This window comes from Abrus precatorius, unplaced genomic scaffold (assembly GCF_003935025.1).
Source record: "Abrus precatorius isolate BTA unplaced genomic scaffold, Abrus_2018 Scaffold5, whole genome shotgun sequence".
In the NCBI taxonomy this organism is placed as follows: domain Eukaryota; kingdom Viridiplantae; phylum Streptophyta; class Magnoliopsida; order Fabales; family Fabaceae; genus Abrus; species Abrus precatorius.
Genome location: NW_020874395.1, coordinates 7,388,512 through 7,403,101, shown reverse-complemented (window position 1 = coordinate 7,403,101; position 14,590 = coordinate 7,388,512). Strand labels below are relative to the sequence as shown.

General features: G+C 30.0%; 2 protein-coding genes across 2 annotated transcripts; one reads left to right on the top strand and one right to left on the bottom strand.

Annotated features, from left to right (window-relative positions):
• On the top strand, positions 1-4,535 carry LOC113868033 (tubulin alpha-3 chain-like). Its single transcript, XM_027503585.1, has 5 exons — positions 1-113; positions 2,007-2,221; positions 2,339-2,538; positions 2,871-3,379; positions 4,229-4,535. The coding sequence occupies exons 1-5, from the start codon at positions 1-3 to the stop codon at positions 4,533-4,535; spliced, it is 1,344 nt and encodes a 447-aa protein (XP_027359386.1).
• A 5,086-nt stretch (positions 4,536-9,621) lies between these two features.
• On the bottom strand, positions 9,622-10,443 carry LOC113868090 (ethylene-responsive transcription factor ERN1-like). The gene has a single exon (XM_027503656.1). It carries the CDS (start codon positions 10,441-10,443, stop codon positions 9,622-9,624), a length of 822 nt encoding a protein of 273 aa, XP_027359457.1.
• Between the last annotated feature and the right edge of the window lie 4,147 nt (positions 10,444-14,590).

Genomic DNA, 14,590 nt, shown 5'->3' with positions numbered 1-14,590 from the left:
ATGAGAGAAATAATTAGCATTCATATTGGACAAGCTGGAATTCAGGTTGGTAATTCATGTTGGGAGCTATATTGCCTTGAGCATGGCATTCAACCTGATGGAACAATGCCCAGGTCTTATTTTCTGTATATTTTTCTCATTTTCTTAAAAGAATCTTACGTATGCTTAGAGGTCAATTGGTCAGAATCTTAATTACGTGGATCTTTAAGTTTGTTAAAAAATAAAATTTATAGATTAATTTTTGAGAAATTGCTACCTTATGTTTTTAAAGCTTTTGAAACAAAACATGATTATTTCTTGTTTATGGGGTGCTTTTATGATCAATGTCTTGTGATTCAAATGCTTGTTTCATGTCATGTCATATTTGCTTGAGCTTTTACCGGATCGTTATAGGAAAGGTTGCGTTTGGTTACCCTTAGAAAGTTATTGCAAGTATTGAGATGCGAAAATCATGAAAGGAAAATTTTATGTTGAACTATTGTTAGGTTCTATTTCAACGAAAAACTAAACATACACGAAACTTCCTTTAATCTATTTTTCAGCTTTGGCTTGCATTTCTCCTTTTGACGCACTCGTTAGATTTAATGTTCGTTAAAAATTGTATTCTAATTGTTTTTTAGTGTTTATGTTTTCATATATAAGGCCAGTTAGGCTATGCTTTAAATCAAAGTATAAACCTTATACATTTCACGTTTAATTCTTAGTTATTACATTTCTGGTTTATGTTTCATGTATTCCATTTTATCCTTCTACTGACATTTTGATTGAGAGGTGTATTAACATGCATATAATTAAGTTCATTATGAGCAATGTGCTTCCTTCACAGGATTTGATAAAACTTCAGTGTGTTTGGAAATCTTTGTTAATTATGGTAATGTAATTGGCAATTTGGCATATCAAAATCTTTTTTTTTTTAATTATGGCTTTAACTCACTTGAGGAACTTCGTTAGCTCTCTCATTTCTTGAGTAAACGAAAAGAAATTACAGAAAGGAAAGAAAAGTTAGAAAAGATAATGCATTGATATTTTAGTTATGTGTGCCTTATTTCCAGCAACCTGATTCTAATATGAAATTCTGCTCCCAAAGGTAGAAAAATAAAATGGAAATTGAAATTGCTCAATGTATTCAAAGATTTCCACTCTCCTAAATATTTTCCTTGTGTTATTATCTGTTATTATCTGCTTATAAATGACGTAATATCATTGCAGATCACTTCTTACTTTTTCTCTGTATGATAAATTGCTTTTAGTTGGTGGTTAGTACTCTGCTTATACTCACGTATTGCTGCCAACTTCTATAGCACAGATCCATTTTTCTATAGTTATGTTTCTGAAAGAATTATATTTGAACTTACTTTTATAACCTTCAAGCTCAACATGGTGGATTCTTAAAATTTTAATTTTTTTTCGTTCTGTTTCTGTTTGAGTTTCCTATTACCTGATATAGCATGCATCCCTGCCATGCTCTCAATTTATACATTTTGAGAATTCCTTTTTATTGGCAACATCTGAGACTTCAAAAGTGGAATTCCTATCAATTAATGCCTTTGGTCCAAGTGGCCAGGAGTTTGGTTCCCTTTAAGATTTCAGGTTCGAGTCTTGTAAATGGAAAAAATAATATATGAATTGGGAAAGCTTTGCCCTCTCAAGTGAGTCCAGTTCTCAACTTGAATTTTGGTGTCTAATGTGACTTCTAAGTAATGAAAATTAAAAAAAAAAAAAAAGCGGGGTTATACCATTTTCCTCTCACCAGTTGAAATTGCAAACTAGAAACAAATGGTTGATTTTTTGCTTCATTTACCAGCAATAAGTCTTGCTGGGATCTTGAGAGTAAAATAATCTGAAGCTCAAAATTTATAATAAATTGATAGTGTTTCCCCACACTTTTAAGCTTCGAATTTCTCATTACCTTGAAATTATAAGTTGGTTTTTTTACATATCATAATGGTTACTCCCTTTACTTTTAGGCACTAGCACAGCTAATACTGATTTTTATATACTCTCAGTGATGCCTCAGATGGGGATACACATGATGCTTTTAACACTTTCTTTAGTGAAACTGGATCTGGCCAATATGTTCCGAGGGCTTTATTTGTTGATCTGGAGCCTAGTGTAATTGATCAAGTAAGATGTAGTTCATATAAACAGCTCTTTCACCCTGAGCAGTTAATTTCTGGCAAGGAAGATGCTGCTAATAATTTTGCAAGGGGACATCACACAGGTCAATCACATTTATAGTAACTCAAAATTTGGTATATAAACATATATATATATATATATATATATATATATATATATATATTATGAGACAGTCACTTATTTGGTGACTATGCTGCAGTTGGCAAAGAAATTGAAGAACTATGCCTCGACCGTATTAGAAAATTAGCTGACAATTGCACTGGCTTGCAAGGGTTCTTGTTTTTCAATGCTGTTGGTGGTGGCACTGGTTCTGGTTTGGGATCTTTACTTTTGGAACGTTTGTCTGTAGATTATGGGAAGAAATCAAAACTTGGCTTCATCATTTATCCTTCTCCTCAGGTGTGGTAAAACGAACTGTTTTTGGGAGAGCATCAAGCATTTGCTCACTTTATAACATGTTATGATTGTATAATGTATACCCTTTTATTCCAATCTTATATGAAAGAAAATTCTAATGAAGAATATTAAGTAATAAATAAACAATTGGAATTGCATATACATCACCATGTTAAAAAATTTGTTGTATATTGCAAGATGATATGTAACATTGCTAGCAATGTTTTCACATATTTTGCTCTACACTTTTTGGGCTATTTATTCTTGGTTTCCTTATTCTTGGATATCCAAGGGTAATGTCCTTAAAAGTAATGATGTTATTATTAACAATGTAGGTATCTACTGCAGTTGTTGAACCTTACAATACCGTTCTTTCCAATCACTCTCTTATTGAGCACAGTGATGTAGTTGTGCTTTTGGACAATGAAGCAATATATGATATCTGCAGAAGATCATTGGATATAGAAAAGCCAACTTACACTAACTTGAACCGCTTGATATCTCAAATTATCTCTTCCTTAACCACTTCATTGAGATTTGATGGTGCAATCAATGTGGATATTTCTGAATTCCAAACTAACCTTGTGCCATATCCTCGAATCCATTTTATGCTTTCGTCTTATGCCCCTGTGATATCTGCTGTTAAGGCCTACCATGAACAGTTATCAGTGCCTGAGATCACCAGAGCTGTGTTTGAGCCATCAAGTATGATGGTCAAGTGTGATCCAAGACATGGCAAGTACATGGCATGCTGCTTGATGTATCGCGGGGATGTTGTACCAAAAGATGTAAATGTTTCTGTTTCAAATATCAAGACAAAGAGACAAGTTCAGTTTGTTGACTGGTAATTATTAGACTTCCTTGGATGAACATATGTAATCGGATACAACTTGGATTACATGATACTTCACCGTTCTGTTTTTCTATTGTGGTCTTGACTATCTCGTCACTAGTATATAGGCTTTCCATAGTCGGTTTTCTAGTTCCTTTGTGTTCATGTTTTCTCTTTGATCTTCTAAAGAATAAAGATAAAAAATGATTATCATTAATTACCGGGAAAATTAGCCTTGAACTGTCAAAATACACTTAATTATGCTTGTTGACATGACACTTTTTGGTGGTAAAGACTGTTGTTTGATTATGATTTAGAGGTGTTTGTCAAATCTTGTAACTTATCCATTTGGATTATTGACTGAAAAATATCTCAACAAAATTTAGGAAGATGGGTCCTAATTTTGGGACTCTCTTTATTGAAAACATAAGGTTCATCATTGAATGGGGTGCATGTTTATATGAAGCTCTATAGGGTCTTCAGGTAGAATCTTTTCCTGTGAAAAAGTGTCATTAGTAGAAAGATTGATAAACTGTAAACTAGGTTGTCAAAAAAGTTATTCTTTTAAGGTCTTGTTCAATATTATTATGAAAAATTATATTCCCACAATAAAATTGTACAACATTCTTTTTTTTTCCTCTATCTCTTTCCATCACATCATCTATCTTATCACACATTTCTCTCTCTAGTTATATGAATATATGTACACTTTTTTTTAAGAATATTATATATCTATTATTATTGATGAGATTGAAATAATTGAATTGAGTCGTTGTGGAATTCTACAAGGGACATTTGATCATTGAACTTTGATGTCTCTTTAACAAAATCTGATCAAATTATTTTGGTGACTAATTTTAGGTGCCCCACTGGTTTCAAGTGTGGTATCAACTACCAACCTCCAACAGTGGTACCAGAGGGTGATCTCGCCAAGGTGAAGAGGGCAGTTTGTATGATAAGCAACAACACTGCTGTGGTTGAGGTTTTTTCTCGCATTGATCACAAATTTGATCTCATGTATGCCAAGAGGGCATTTGTACATTGGTATGTGAGTGAAGGAATGGAAGAAGGTGAATTCTCAGAAGCTAGGGAGAACCTTGCTGCTCTTGAAAAAGACTACGAAGAAATTGGAGAAGAAGGGGTGGATGAAGAAGTAGAAAATTATTGAGAAGTGATCCTCCATCATCAGTTACCAACATTTGTTTCTGTCTTGTCATGTAATATTGTCCTTGTCCATTGTGATTATGCATCTTTTTCTTGAATGATATGTGTCAGTGATCTTATGGTTGCTTCTATTTAAAGTGTTAAGCTAATTGTTTTATGGATAATGGTAGTGTAGATGTCATTTTGAATCACATGCTTATTTCTGTGCAAAATTAATGGCTGAAATTTGGGGTGCAAATGAGCTAAACTATTCGTGAATTATCTAAGCTTATTTTGCTAATTGAATTAAATAAATAAGTGCATACTTATATAATTAAAATTTATTTATTATATTTACTTGAAATTGATATTTTTATTATTATATTTATTATGTGTGTATTATTTACTTAATTTTAATTTTCCAAGAATTAAATTTTAACAAGTGACTATAATTTTTTTTAAATATATATAATTTTTTCATAATAATTATTTTTTTAACTTAAATCATCTTAAAAGAAGTGTTACACACCAACTTCTACATGTTACATTCTTGAGTGTTTATTTTTTTACTATAAAAAACACGTTAGTTGTAGATAAAATTAAAAAATTACTAATAAATTTCATCATTACAAACGATTTAGATTCATATATAATTTTTTTTTGTTGATAAACTAATACAAATGGATTTGATAATCTGTCTGTAATATGTAATTTGATTTTTTTTCTTTTATTTACTTGTATAATTATTTTTTATTATTTTTAATTATCATAATAATTTGTAAACATAAAGAAAATTATAAAATTAAAATTTAAAATTTAAAAAATTATTTACAAAATAAATTAAAAATCATTACAATTCAAGAAGTAAACATCTAAAATTACAAGGTAAAAAATAAAATAACAATGTCTATCATTATCATACACAACATCATTATCAAAGGATGAGGAAGATGTATGGAGTTGCACGCTTTTAATAACTTGAAGTCTACACATGATGTTGCTACACCTTCCTATACATAATAGATGCTACATTTTTTTCTATTTTCTTAACCCATGTCTTCTTCTATGTACTCTCTTACTCCTTCTAGCTTGAATAAATTGTTATGAGTGTAAAGGTAGAGATCTACCTGGCAACCCCTACAAATCTACTCATGTACTTCTTAGATTAAGCAAAATTTTTAACGTAGAAAGATACATTGTCAAATTCATGACCATGTATCTATGTATAGAGGTGAGAATGGATTAAATTTGTATAAATTCAATTTAAATCAATTTTAAATTTAATTATATAAATTAGATTTTAAGTCCATTTATATTACTTTTTTAAAAACTAAATTAAAACTGGTTTTTAAATTTAGATATAGTTTAAAACTGATTTTAATAATATACTTCCTTAGCATAGTAAGATTTATATATATATATATATATATATATATATTTGTATATTTATAATATTTTATACTTTTATTTTATTTAATATAAATTAACATTATATAATATTATTACAAATTAATATATTAAAAATATCATTATAAGATATAAAATTTATCTTATCATAAAATAATTAAAAATAATTTTTAAAATATATTTAATAAAAAATATATTTTGTGTTTATAAAATTTATTAATATATATATATATATATATATATATATATATAATACAAATAGAGAAAAGGTAGATATCACATGTAACAAAACTTAACAAAATGAATAGCGCCTATTGTTTTCTTTGAGTGAATCGTTAAGTATAAATAGCATTAGGGTGCTGGTCCTGGGACTTGGAGCGAACTGTTTGGCATAAAATCTAGTTTTTTAGCATTAAAATTGGTTTTATTAAATGAGATCCAAAATTTATCTCAACAAAAATAAAAAGGTTGGATGTCTAATTTTTAAAAAATAATCCATATTTTTAAATCTAATTTATTTTGGTTATGGATTGGATCATTAAATTTGAATTTTTTGCATACCCCTGTCTATGCATGAACTTGACTGATTATGTTTCTAAGCGTATAATTTAATAAGAAAGTTAAATAGTTGAGGTGTTAAGGAACTAGAGAGATACACGGTCAAGTACATTAACACCTAATATAAAAATAAACATTTCCTTCATACATAATTATATACTAAAATATATCGATAAATAAATTTTAAAAATACACATCACAATCCTAAAATCGTTGTCGTAAGCATTCCGTAACTCCATAAAATACATATTCTATAGTTTTCGCAAACACATACAATCTCATAACAAATAACACAAATAATTTGAGGAAGGACCTCTATACTCTTCCCAATCATGTAATATCTAGTCCTACAACTCTCTCTTAGAAATTATAAATCTTTATTCTATATCCAAAATAAATAAAAGAAATTGATTAAAAGTTAAAGTATCATACCAAGAACAAAATAATGCAACTTATTTTTAAAATAGACACTCTAACCATCAGCAATGAACAAAGAACTAAAGATAGTAGAGAGAGGAGATGAGAGGGACAGAGAAATATGGAGAAGTGAGAAAGAGAAAGGAGGGAGACTAGTTTTATTTGTCTATAATATGCTTTATGGAATGCATCATTTCATTAAATCCATTACACAAATGGATTTTTCCATCTATAATGAAATATATGAAAAGACAGGCTTATGTTCTCACGTTACAAACGAATTTTCTGTATTTTTCGCCTTAGTATTGAATTACAGACAAAAGAATTTATCTATAATTTCTTTTTATTATGTTATGCGCCAAATGACTCGATATTTATAAACAAATTTGCCTAAAAATTAAAAAAGTCTAATTTTTTTATGTACCATCCATAAATTATCCTTTTGTAATTTGCGTATTTCTAGTAATGGTTTTTCCCACCAAATTTATTGTTCAAATAACTTATTTTATTATTTAGTTTATAGAATTACGTTTTTTGAAAATATATTTTAGAAACACTCATATTTGGATTAACTAGTCCACATTAAACAATATCATATAGGTATAGATGCATACTTATATAAATTACTAAGAAAATTGTATCATTTAATATCTATAAAAATTTAAAATAAATGAATTATCTTTTATAAATTAAAATTAATTAATATTTCTAAATTATATTGTCTCTTAGAAATCAAAATTTGTGAACCTCCAAAGATTTTGTCCATATGTCTTCAATCGTCTTTTTTGTTGCAATTGTGCCAGCTCCAAGTTCCCTCTATTCACATGTTCTCTCAAAAAGTGAAATTTAATTTCAATGTGTTGGCTTCTTCTGTGAACAATTGAATGCTTTGCCAAATTGATAGTTGATTTGTTTTCGATCCTCAACTTCGTAGGCCTAGATGATTTTAGCATAATCTCTTCTAACAAATTCTCAAGCCACAATGGTTGACATGCTTCCAAAGAAGCAAGGATATATTAATCCTCATACATTTTCTTCTTAGAACACCATGAAATACGGGTCTTGAAGCATTAAATAACATAACTTCCAATCCTCCTTATCTCCACACTCATCAGGGTCTGTAACCAGCTGCTCCTCACAGTGAAAAATTATCATCATTGATGTATTTCATGTTCTATTTTAATCTAACAAACTTAAAAAATCTATTTACCCATTGTTAGTGTGATAATTCCTTATGGTTCTTTATGCTGATTGCTGACCTTAGAATTATTATTATTTTTTGATAGGATATATTATAATTTCACGGGACATACCACTTGTTCATACCGATATAAAATAATTGGCCTCTAACTACTTTCAATCCTTCTTACTTCCCAATTCAGCAATTGTTAGTATGCAGTTGGACGTTTCAACTTTCAAGGGGCCCTTTGAGATGGGCATGCTTTGATGTAGTGTTCACGGGCCAAATGGAAGATAGAGGATAAGGACTAACAAAGAATAATATATAAAAGGAGCTTTTGGGTCAAGGCAGGTGATAATAATGTCTTTAAGCACCATAAGATGTAAGCATATCTTAATTATGCTTTCATTTAATAAGTATCTATTTAATAAGTTTTAAATACGTGTGAATTTGAGTAATATTTTAATTAAGTATCTATTTAATAAGTTTTCATTTATAAGGAGTTGATAGACTTTATCATAAAGTTTATTAATATAAAAACTTGTTTTGATTATGTGAATTTTAAAAAAAAAAACTGTAAATACTAAACTATTTTCACAAATATTTCATAAGTTCTTCCAGAAGCACCTATAACCTTCATATAAAAATTTTGGATGAGTCGTTTTAGTAATGTTTCACATGCCAATATTTAAGTAAGACATGAGATAACTATAAGTAGCAATAATTGACTGAGAATTTTGAGTTATTCATGCCTTACTTAGCCACCAAATAGATGAATTAAGTTATACTATTGGACCAAAACCTAATAAAATCCTCGAACTCTCATTAGTATAAGTAGTAAAGAGTTAAATTTCTTTCAAATATTAAATCTGAGTCTAATGAATAAAAAGAAAAGAAAATATCAAGATAACTTTACTCTTAAACGTCCTTATACCTTAACTTGAATTAGTGATAGACATGGAATGATGCATCCAAAAGTTTTTTGTTTTTTTTCTCTCAAATATTTAATAACTATTAATATTTATTTTGTAATTAAAACAAGCACAGTTTATCACCAAAGTCCAAACATAAAACTAATTGATGTATAGTATAGTTATTAAATTCACTTTCATAAGTGATTTCGAGCTTAAGTTCTCATGTGTTATATACTAAAACAAAAGTTGTTACCCATAATGATTCAAGTTAACCTTCTATAGAAAGCTGACTTAGCTAAAACAAATATCTATCTCACTAAAGCTTATTAGCTATTGTAATTTTTCAATTAATCCAAGATTTTAAGTTCTTTCCGATGTTTAATTAAACGAATTTGTTAATCTTAGTGATAAAGATTGAATTTAAATAATTAATAATAGTAAAATTTTATTAAAAAAATAAAATATTTGTTACACTTTTATATCTTTAATACATTATAATTATTTTCTTCAATAAAAATTTACTATATCTATAATGTTAAGGATTGAGATTCATAAATAAAAGTAAACTAAAAAAAATAGACTGTAAACATAATGGGAAGAAAGATTTGCAGGATCATATTTCTAAACCTCCATATTTAACAGAAAAATGAACACAAGGGTGGAAGATCCCAGAAAGCTTCATTATTTGAATCTTGAACAGTATCCATGTACTCTTGCACACCATTAATTGCATAAAGTGAAGCTGATATTTGTCTTTCAACTTTCATCCTTTCAAATTCTGAAAGCTCCAAGCCAGCTGTATCAGGCAGGTTTGGTATATCCAACGCTTGGCTAAAGGGAAAAGAATCAAAACCATGTCCAAAACCCCATGAAAGATCATTAGACTTGGAACCTGACTCAGACTCCTCCATGAAATTGCTCAAATCAGGTCTATAAGCATCATCAAATAGTTTTGTGTTGTGGGTGGTTGTCTCACTAGAGAGTGAGTTTTCACTAGTGTCATTATTTGATGAGTTTATACTACTAGTACTACTAGAACTGCTACTAGCACTACTAATGGTGCTGTTGACCCTTGTGGCAGATATTGCTTCCTCATGTTCTTCTTGTTGTTTGGTACCTTTTCTGTTGTTGAGAAGATTTTTAATCCTTGAAGCAAGAGGGGAATCGAAGGACACGTGTGTGATGAAGTTGGTGCGAGTGTTGGATCCACGAAGAAGACATGCAGCTTCATCATAAGCTCTTGCTGCTGCTTCTGCAGTCTCAAATGTGCCAAGCCACATTCTTATCTTTTGTGTTGTGTCTTTGATCTCAGCTACCCATCTTCCTGAGGGCCTTTGTCTCACCCCAACATACTTGTTTTTGTTAATGTTTTTGTTCCTGATTTTGCCTTTGAATTTGCCTCCTTTTGATGTGCCTTGTTTTAATTGCTGCTTTGGTTTCTTGAATTGAATTTCCATTAGAAATAATATGTATGAGGTTGTGTCAAAGAAAGAGAAAGTAGTAGAAACTTTCTTAGCTCTTACAAAGATAATGGAAGGGTTAGTGCCTCAAATTTCATGTTGTTGGTGTGCTTGCAAGTTTGTGAGATCATTCATATATGGATGAAAAAAGTTGCGTAGCTTTTTAGCAAGTGGGCTTAGTATATTACAAGAACATTTATTAGAATTTTTTAATTGTTGGTTATTTTTAAAATTATGGATGATGCAGACAAGTTAGCATTCATATTCAATTTCTTCCCTGAGACTTTATTCAGAATGACCGCTATAGCTGTCTCGTTTGTTGGCATTTCATTACTGACTCAGTCAATTGTTTCAGTTTACATGCAGCCACTAAAATGAAAATCAATTTCATGTAATTTTAGCTGTGCTATTAATATAATTTTTTTTTTTGTCAAAAATCATTTTTTATCAAACAAAAATAAATAAATGAAGGGCTATTCCTTGATAATGTGAAGAGCAATATTTTAAATTAAGGTTGTTGAAAATGCTTAAATTTCAAAATAAAATTATATTTTAAACTTTTCTCAGAAAAATAATAAAATAATTATTTTCTTAAAACAAATCAATCAATTACTCTATGGTTTTTGTGGTTGAAATTTAAGGATAAACAGCATTTCAGGTTAAAACCCACTAATCCTTAGCTTCTTAAATAATTTTAATTATTTTATCGTTAATATGATATAACTAAAATTTTGTTACTTATTGTTTGGAATAACTATTACATGTTATAAAATCACACCCATAAATATGTAAAATTGAATAAATTTCTTTAAATCTAAAATATACACACAAAAAAATTGATTACAGTTGAGATGTCTTCAACTCACGACTTCGGGTGAATTTGCATTTTAGCTTGCAATTTAAAGCAAATAGATAGATGATGAAATTATATTCATACACAATCATATTTTACCAAACATTTAAATAACAAAAAAAAAAAAAAAAAAAAAAACAATTTATGCGTACTCTCAAGTCCAAACAAGTTTGGGGAAGTGGAAATCTATAATCCAAATCATGCATCTATGTGTGCAACAATTATTATTTTAATTTTGATGGAAAAAATTAGGACATCTGATGGGGAATTAACTTATCAAAAGAAAGCAAATACTTCTTTTACTTAACAAGTAATCATATATCTATAAATGGTCAATAAAAAATACCCTTTTGTCTATGTTGAATTTGACAATGATATTAAGGCCAAGCTACGAAGATGGAATCACCAAAGCACCTTAGACAAAATCAAGAGAGGAAAATAAAAAACAAGAAGCTAGTTTTTGTCCCATATTCCCTTCTTCAGTAGTTGAAAAAATGCTTGTGATTGCATGAATGGCCTCCACTTGGAGGCTCCAAAATGATCCTAAGATGCATCCATATACTAAGACTCAAAAAATAATGCTTGACACTAAGGTGGACCAAGTCATTCACCTCACCTATATGCCTACACACATTAATATATTACATATTTATGCATATATCATGCCGTGCAGACTTCGTTTGTTGTAAGTTGTAACCTTCTCCTCACGTCACCGACAACACCCCTTTGTTCTCCATTTTTATATTCTTCTTTACCATCTTCAACCAATCCAACAATGTTTATGATTCACAAGACATTGTCACTTTCATCTCTAAATTTGTTAATTGACTAAGAAAGACAGTATTCCAACCTAAAAAACCCATTTCAATTTGAGTTAATCAACAAAGTTTTCCTATTCTCTTTTCCTTCTTTTATATTTTTTTTCTAATGATGAACAGAATTTGATAAGTAAACATTGCGTGCCACCAAAGTGTTCATATTGAAAATGAATCCCATGTTAAACGCTGCTGAAGATACAGGGAAAAGGACACAAGCGTTTCTATATTAAACAAGTTGGCTATCTAACATGGAAATGTTATCTTAATCTATCCAAGATTCAAAATTATGTATGTAAATCATAATAATCGTGCCAATACTTATATGAAACAACCACAATAATTAATTAATCATGCTACCAATAATTGCTAGTGTAAGTTCTACAATTTGAATAATATGATTCAAGAAAACACATATGGAGTGACCTTTTAATTAATATATAGAAGTATAACTGTAATATTTGAAAATTTATATGATCTGAAGACTCAAAACAAGAAACATAAGCTTTTGAGTTTGATTGCCTTTAATAAAACTATTATATTTTGTATAAAATAAATTTCATCTTAGTATATATATATATATATATATATATATATATATATATATATAATAAATAATTTACTTAAAAATTATATACTTTTAATTATATTTTTAAAATAGGCCCGGTTAAGTATATATAGACCTTTTAAAAACTTAGGTCCTCCTAGCATACTTAGCTGAATATTTAAAATAAGCTTTTAAAAGTTTAATTTATTTATTATGTATGTTAAATCAAAGTCAAAAATGAAACTAGACCTTTATTTCCTTTGAATGGTGTTGTATATGCTTAAAATGTATGGATTTTCATATGTTGAAATATGAATGCGAAAGCTGTATGATTGTTGATTTAAGAGATGAATAATTGCAGTGTGGAGTGATTGTTGTATTTAATGTCATTGAGTGTATTAGGTATATAATAACCTAAGGATTGTAGCTGAGAATTTGTATTGCCTCATTTTAGAAAGAATTAAGAGTTCTGAATGCAGAGTGTCTTACTCAAGCGAGGTAATTTTCATGCAAAATTAAGCATTCTGGAGCGTTCTCTCAACATAGATCAGGATTACCCCATTTGTCCCTTCGCCCAAGCGAGAAGGGATCCAAGAGGCAACCTTGCTCAAGCCAGAGAAACTCGTTCAAGCGAGGAGTTGCAAGAAAAATGGGTAGTTCTCTGGACCCAATATCGCTCAGGTGAGAACGCTATTGCTCGCTAATGCGAGATGTTCCTTAGTCAAGTGAGAATAGTAGAAATTTAAGGAGTTTCACTGTCCGATTTTCTCGCTCAAGGAAGAATAAGCTCGCACAGGCAAGAGTAGGGCTCGCTCAAGTGAGAGCGCGTGGGCCTAGAGGGGTATTTAAGGAATTCTAGCGCAAAGAAACGTTCATTTCTCACTAGACAACCTTCCCCTCTCATTTTCTCTCTGTTCTTTCACCTTTATTTCTTAGAAAAAATCTTCTCAAAGCTGAACTTCCTCTCGATTCAAGTGGAAACATCGATTAAGTACGAATCTAAGTGAGTTCCTGGGACTTGGTTCTCCTACTTTACTCCTTGTTTCTTGATTTTCTTCCTCAAAAGTCTTTTATTTTATGATATTAAGGAGACCTAGACCCTTGAACCCTGTTTTTCTAGTTAGAACTCAAGAAGATTCAAAACTAAGGAAACTCATTTCAGGTAAGAGAAGTTTACTTGGGTAAGCTTTGTTCACTCATTAGATAACTTCGTCTTAACTGAAAATATTTTGTTGTATGAGCAAACCTTAGGTTAGAGAGTATGTATGACTGAGAAGATTTCTTTATTGTTTGAATGTTGTGATACATGTACTGAGGATGTTGATATATGCTAAAAGGTTTTATTAATGTTGTGAGCTGTTTAGTTTATCAAGAAAGTATACATAAAGTTGTATAACTGAAGCTGTGAATGTATATATAGCTGTGCTGCATCACATTGATTTTCATCATTCTAGAGTTGAGTTACATGTTTAGGTGGTTAGATATGCTGAGTTATGCTGTGTCTGGATCCAGATACTGGGATAGGTAACTCCCAGATCAGGAACAGTTTCTTCTGGAATATTTAGGCTATAAAACCATATGGGACTGAAATGTTGTATTTGCATTAAATAGGTTGGGAATAGCTGAATTGTTGTGCTGAATTGTGAGGATTGTTTGAGTTATTTAAATATTTCTAACATTTCCATATCTTATCGTGACGTTTGTTGGTTACATAAGCTCACTCTTGCATTTGTCTGTATTGGCATGTGTGCGTACTGCGATGACCGTACGGTGGTACGTGAGCAAATGTGACAGAAAATGCATCCACTTCTCATGCTGGAGCATTTGGTTGAGGAATTTTGAAGTCATCATACTTTTCTTTTGAAAAGATTGTAGCTTTAGCTGTTCCGACAGTCTAGATCTTAGTAATAGGTGGACTATTTGGCTACA

What these genes read in the sequence shown, in the direction of transcription:
- LOC113868033 (XM_027503585.1), top strand. Translation starts at nt 1, where the DNA reads ATGAGAGAAATAATTAGCATTCATATTGGACAAGCTGGAATTCAGGTT. An exon ending in TGCAAGGGGACATCACACAG is followed by an intron (nt 2,222 to 2,338) that starts GTCAATCACATT and finishes ACTATGCTGCAG; the next exon opens with TTGGCAAAGAAATTGAAGAA. An exon ending in TCATTTATCCTTCTCCTCAG is followed by an intron (nt 2,539 to 2,870) that starts GTGTGGTAAAAC and finishes TTAACAATGTAG; the next exon opens with GTATCTACTGCAGTTGTTGA.
- LOC113868090 (XM_027503656.1), bottom strand. Translation starts at nt 10,443, where the DNA reads ATGGAAATTCAATTCAAGAAACCAAAGCAGCAATTAAAACAAGGCACA.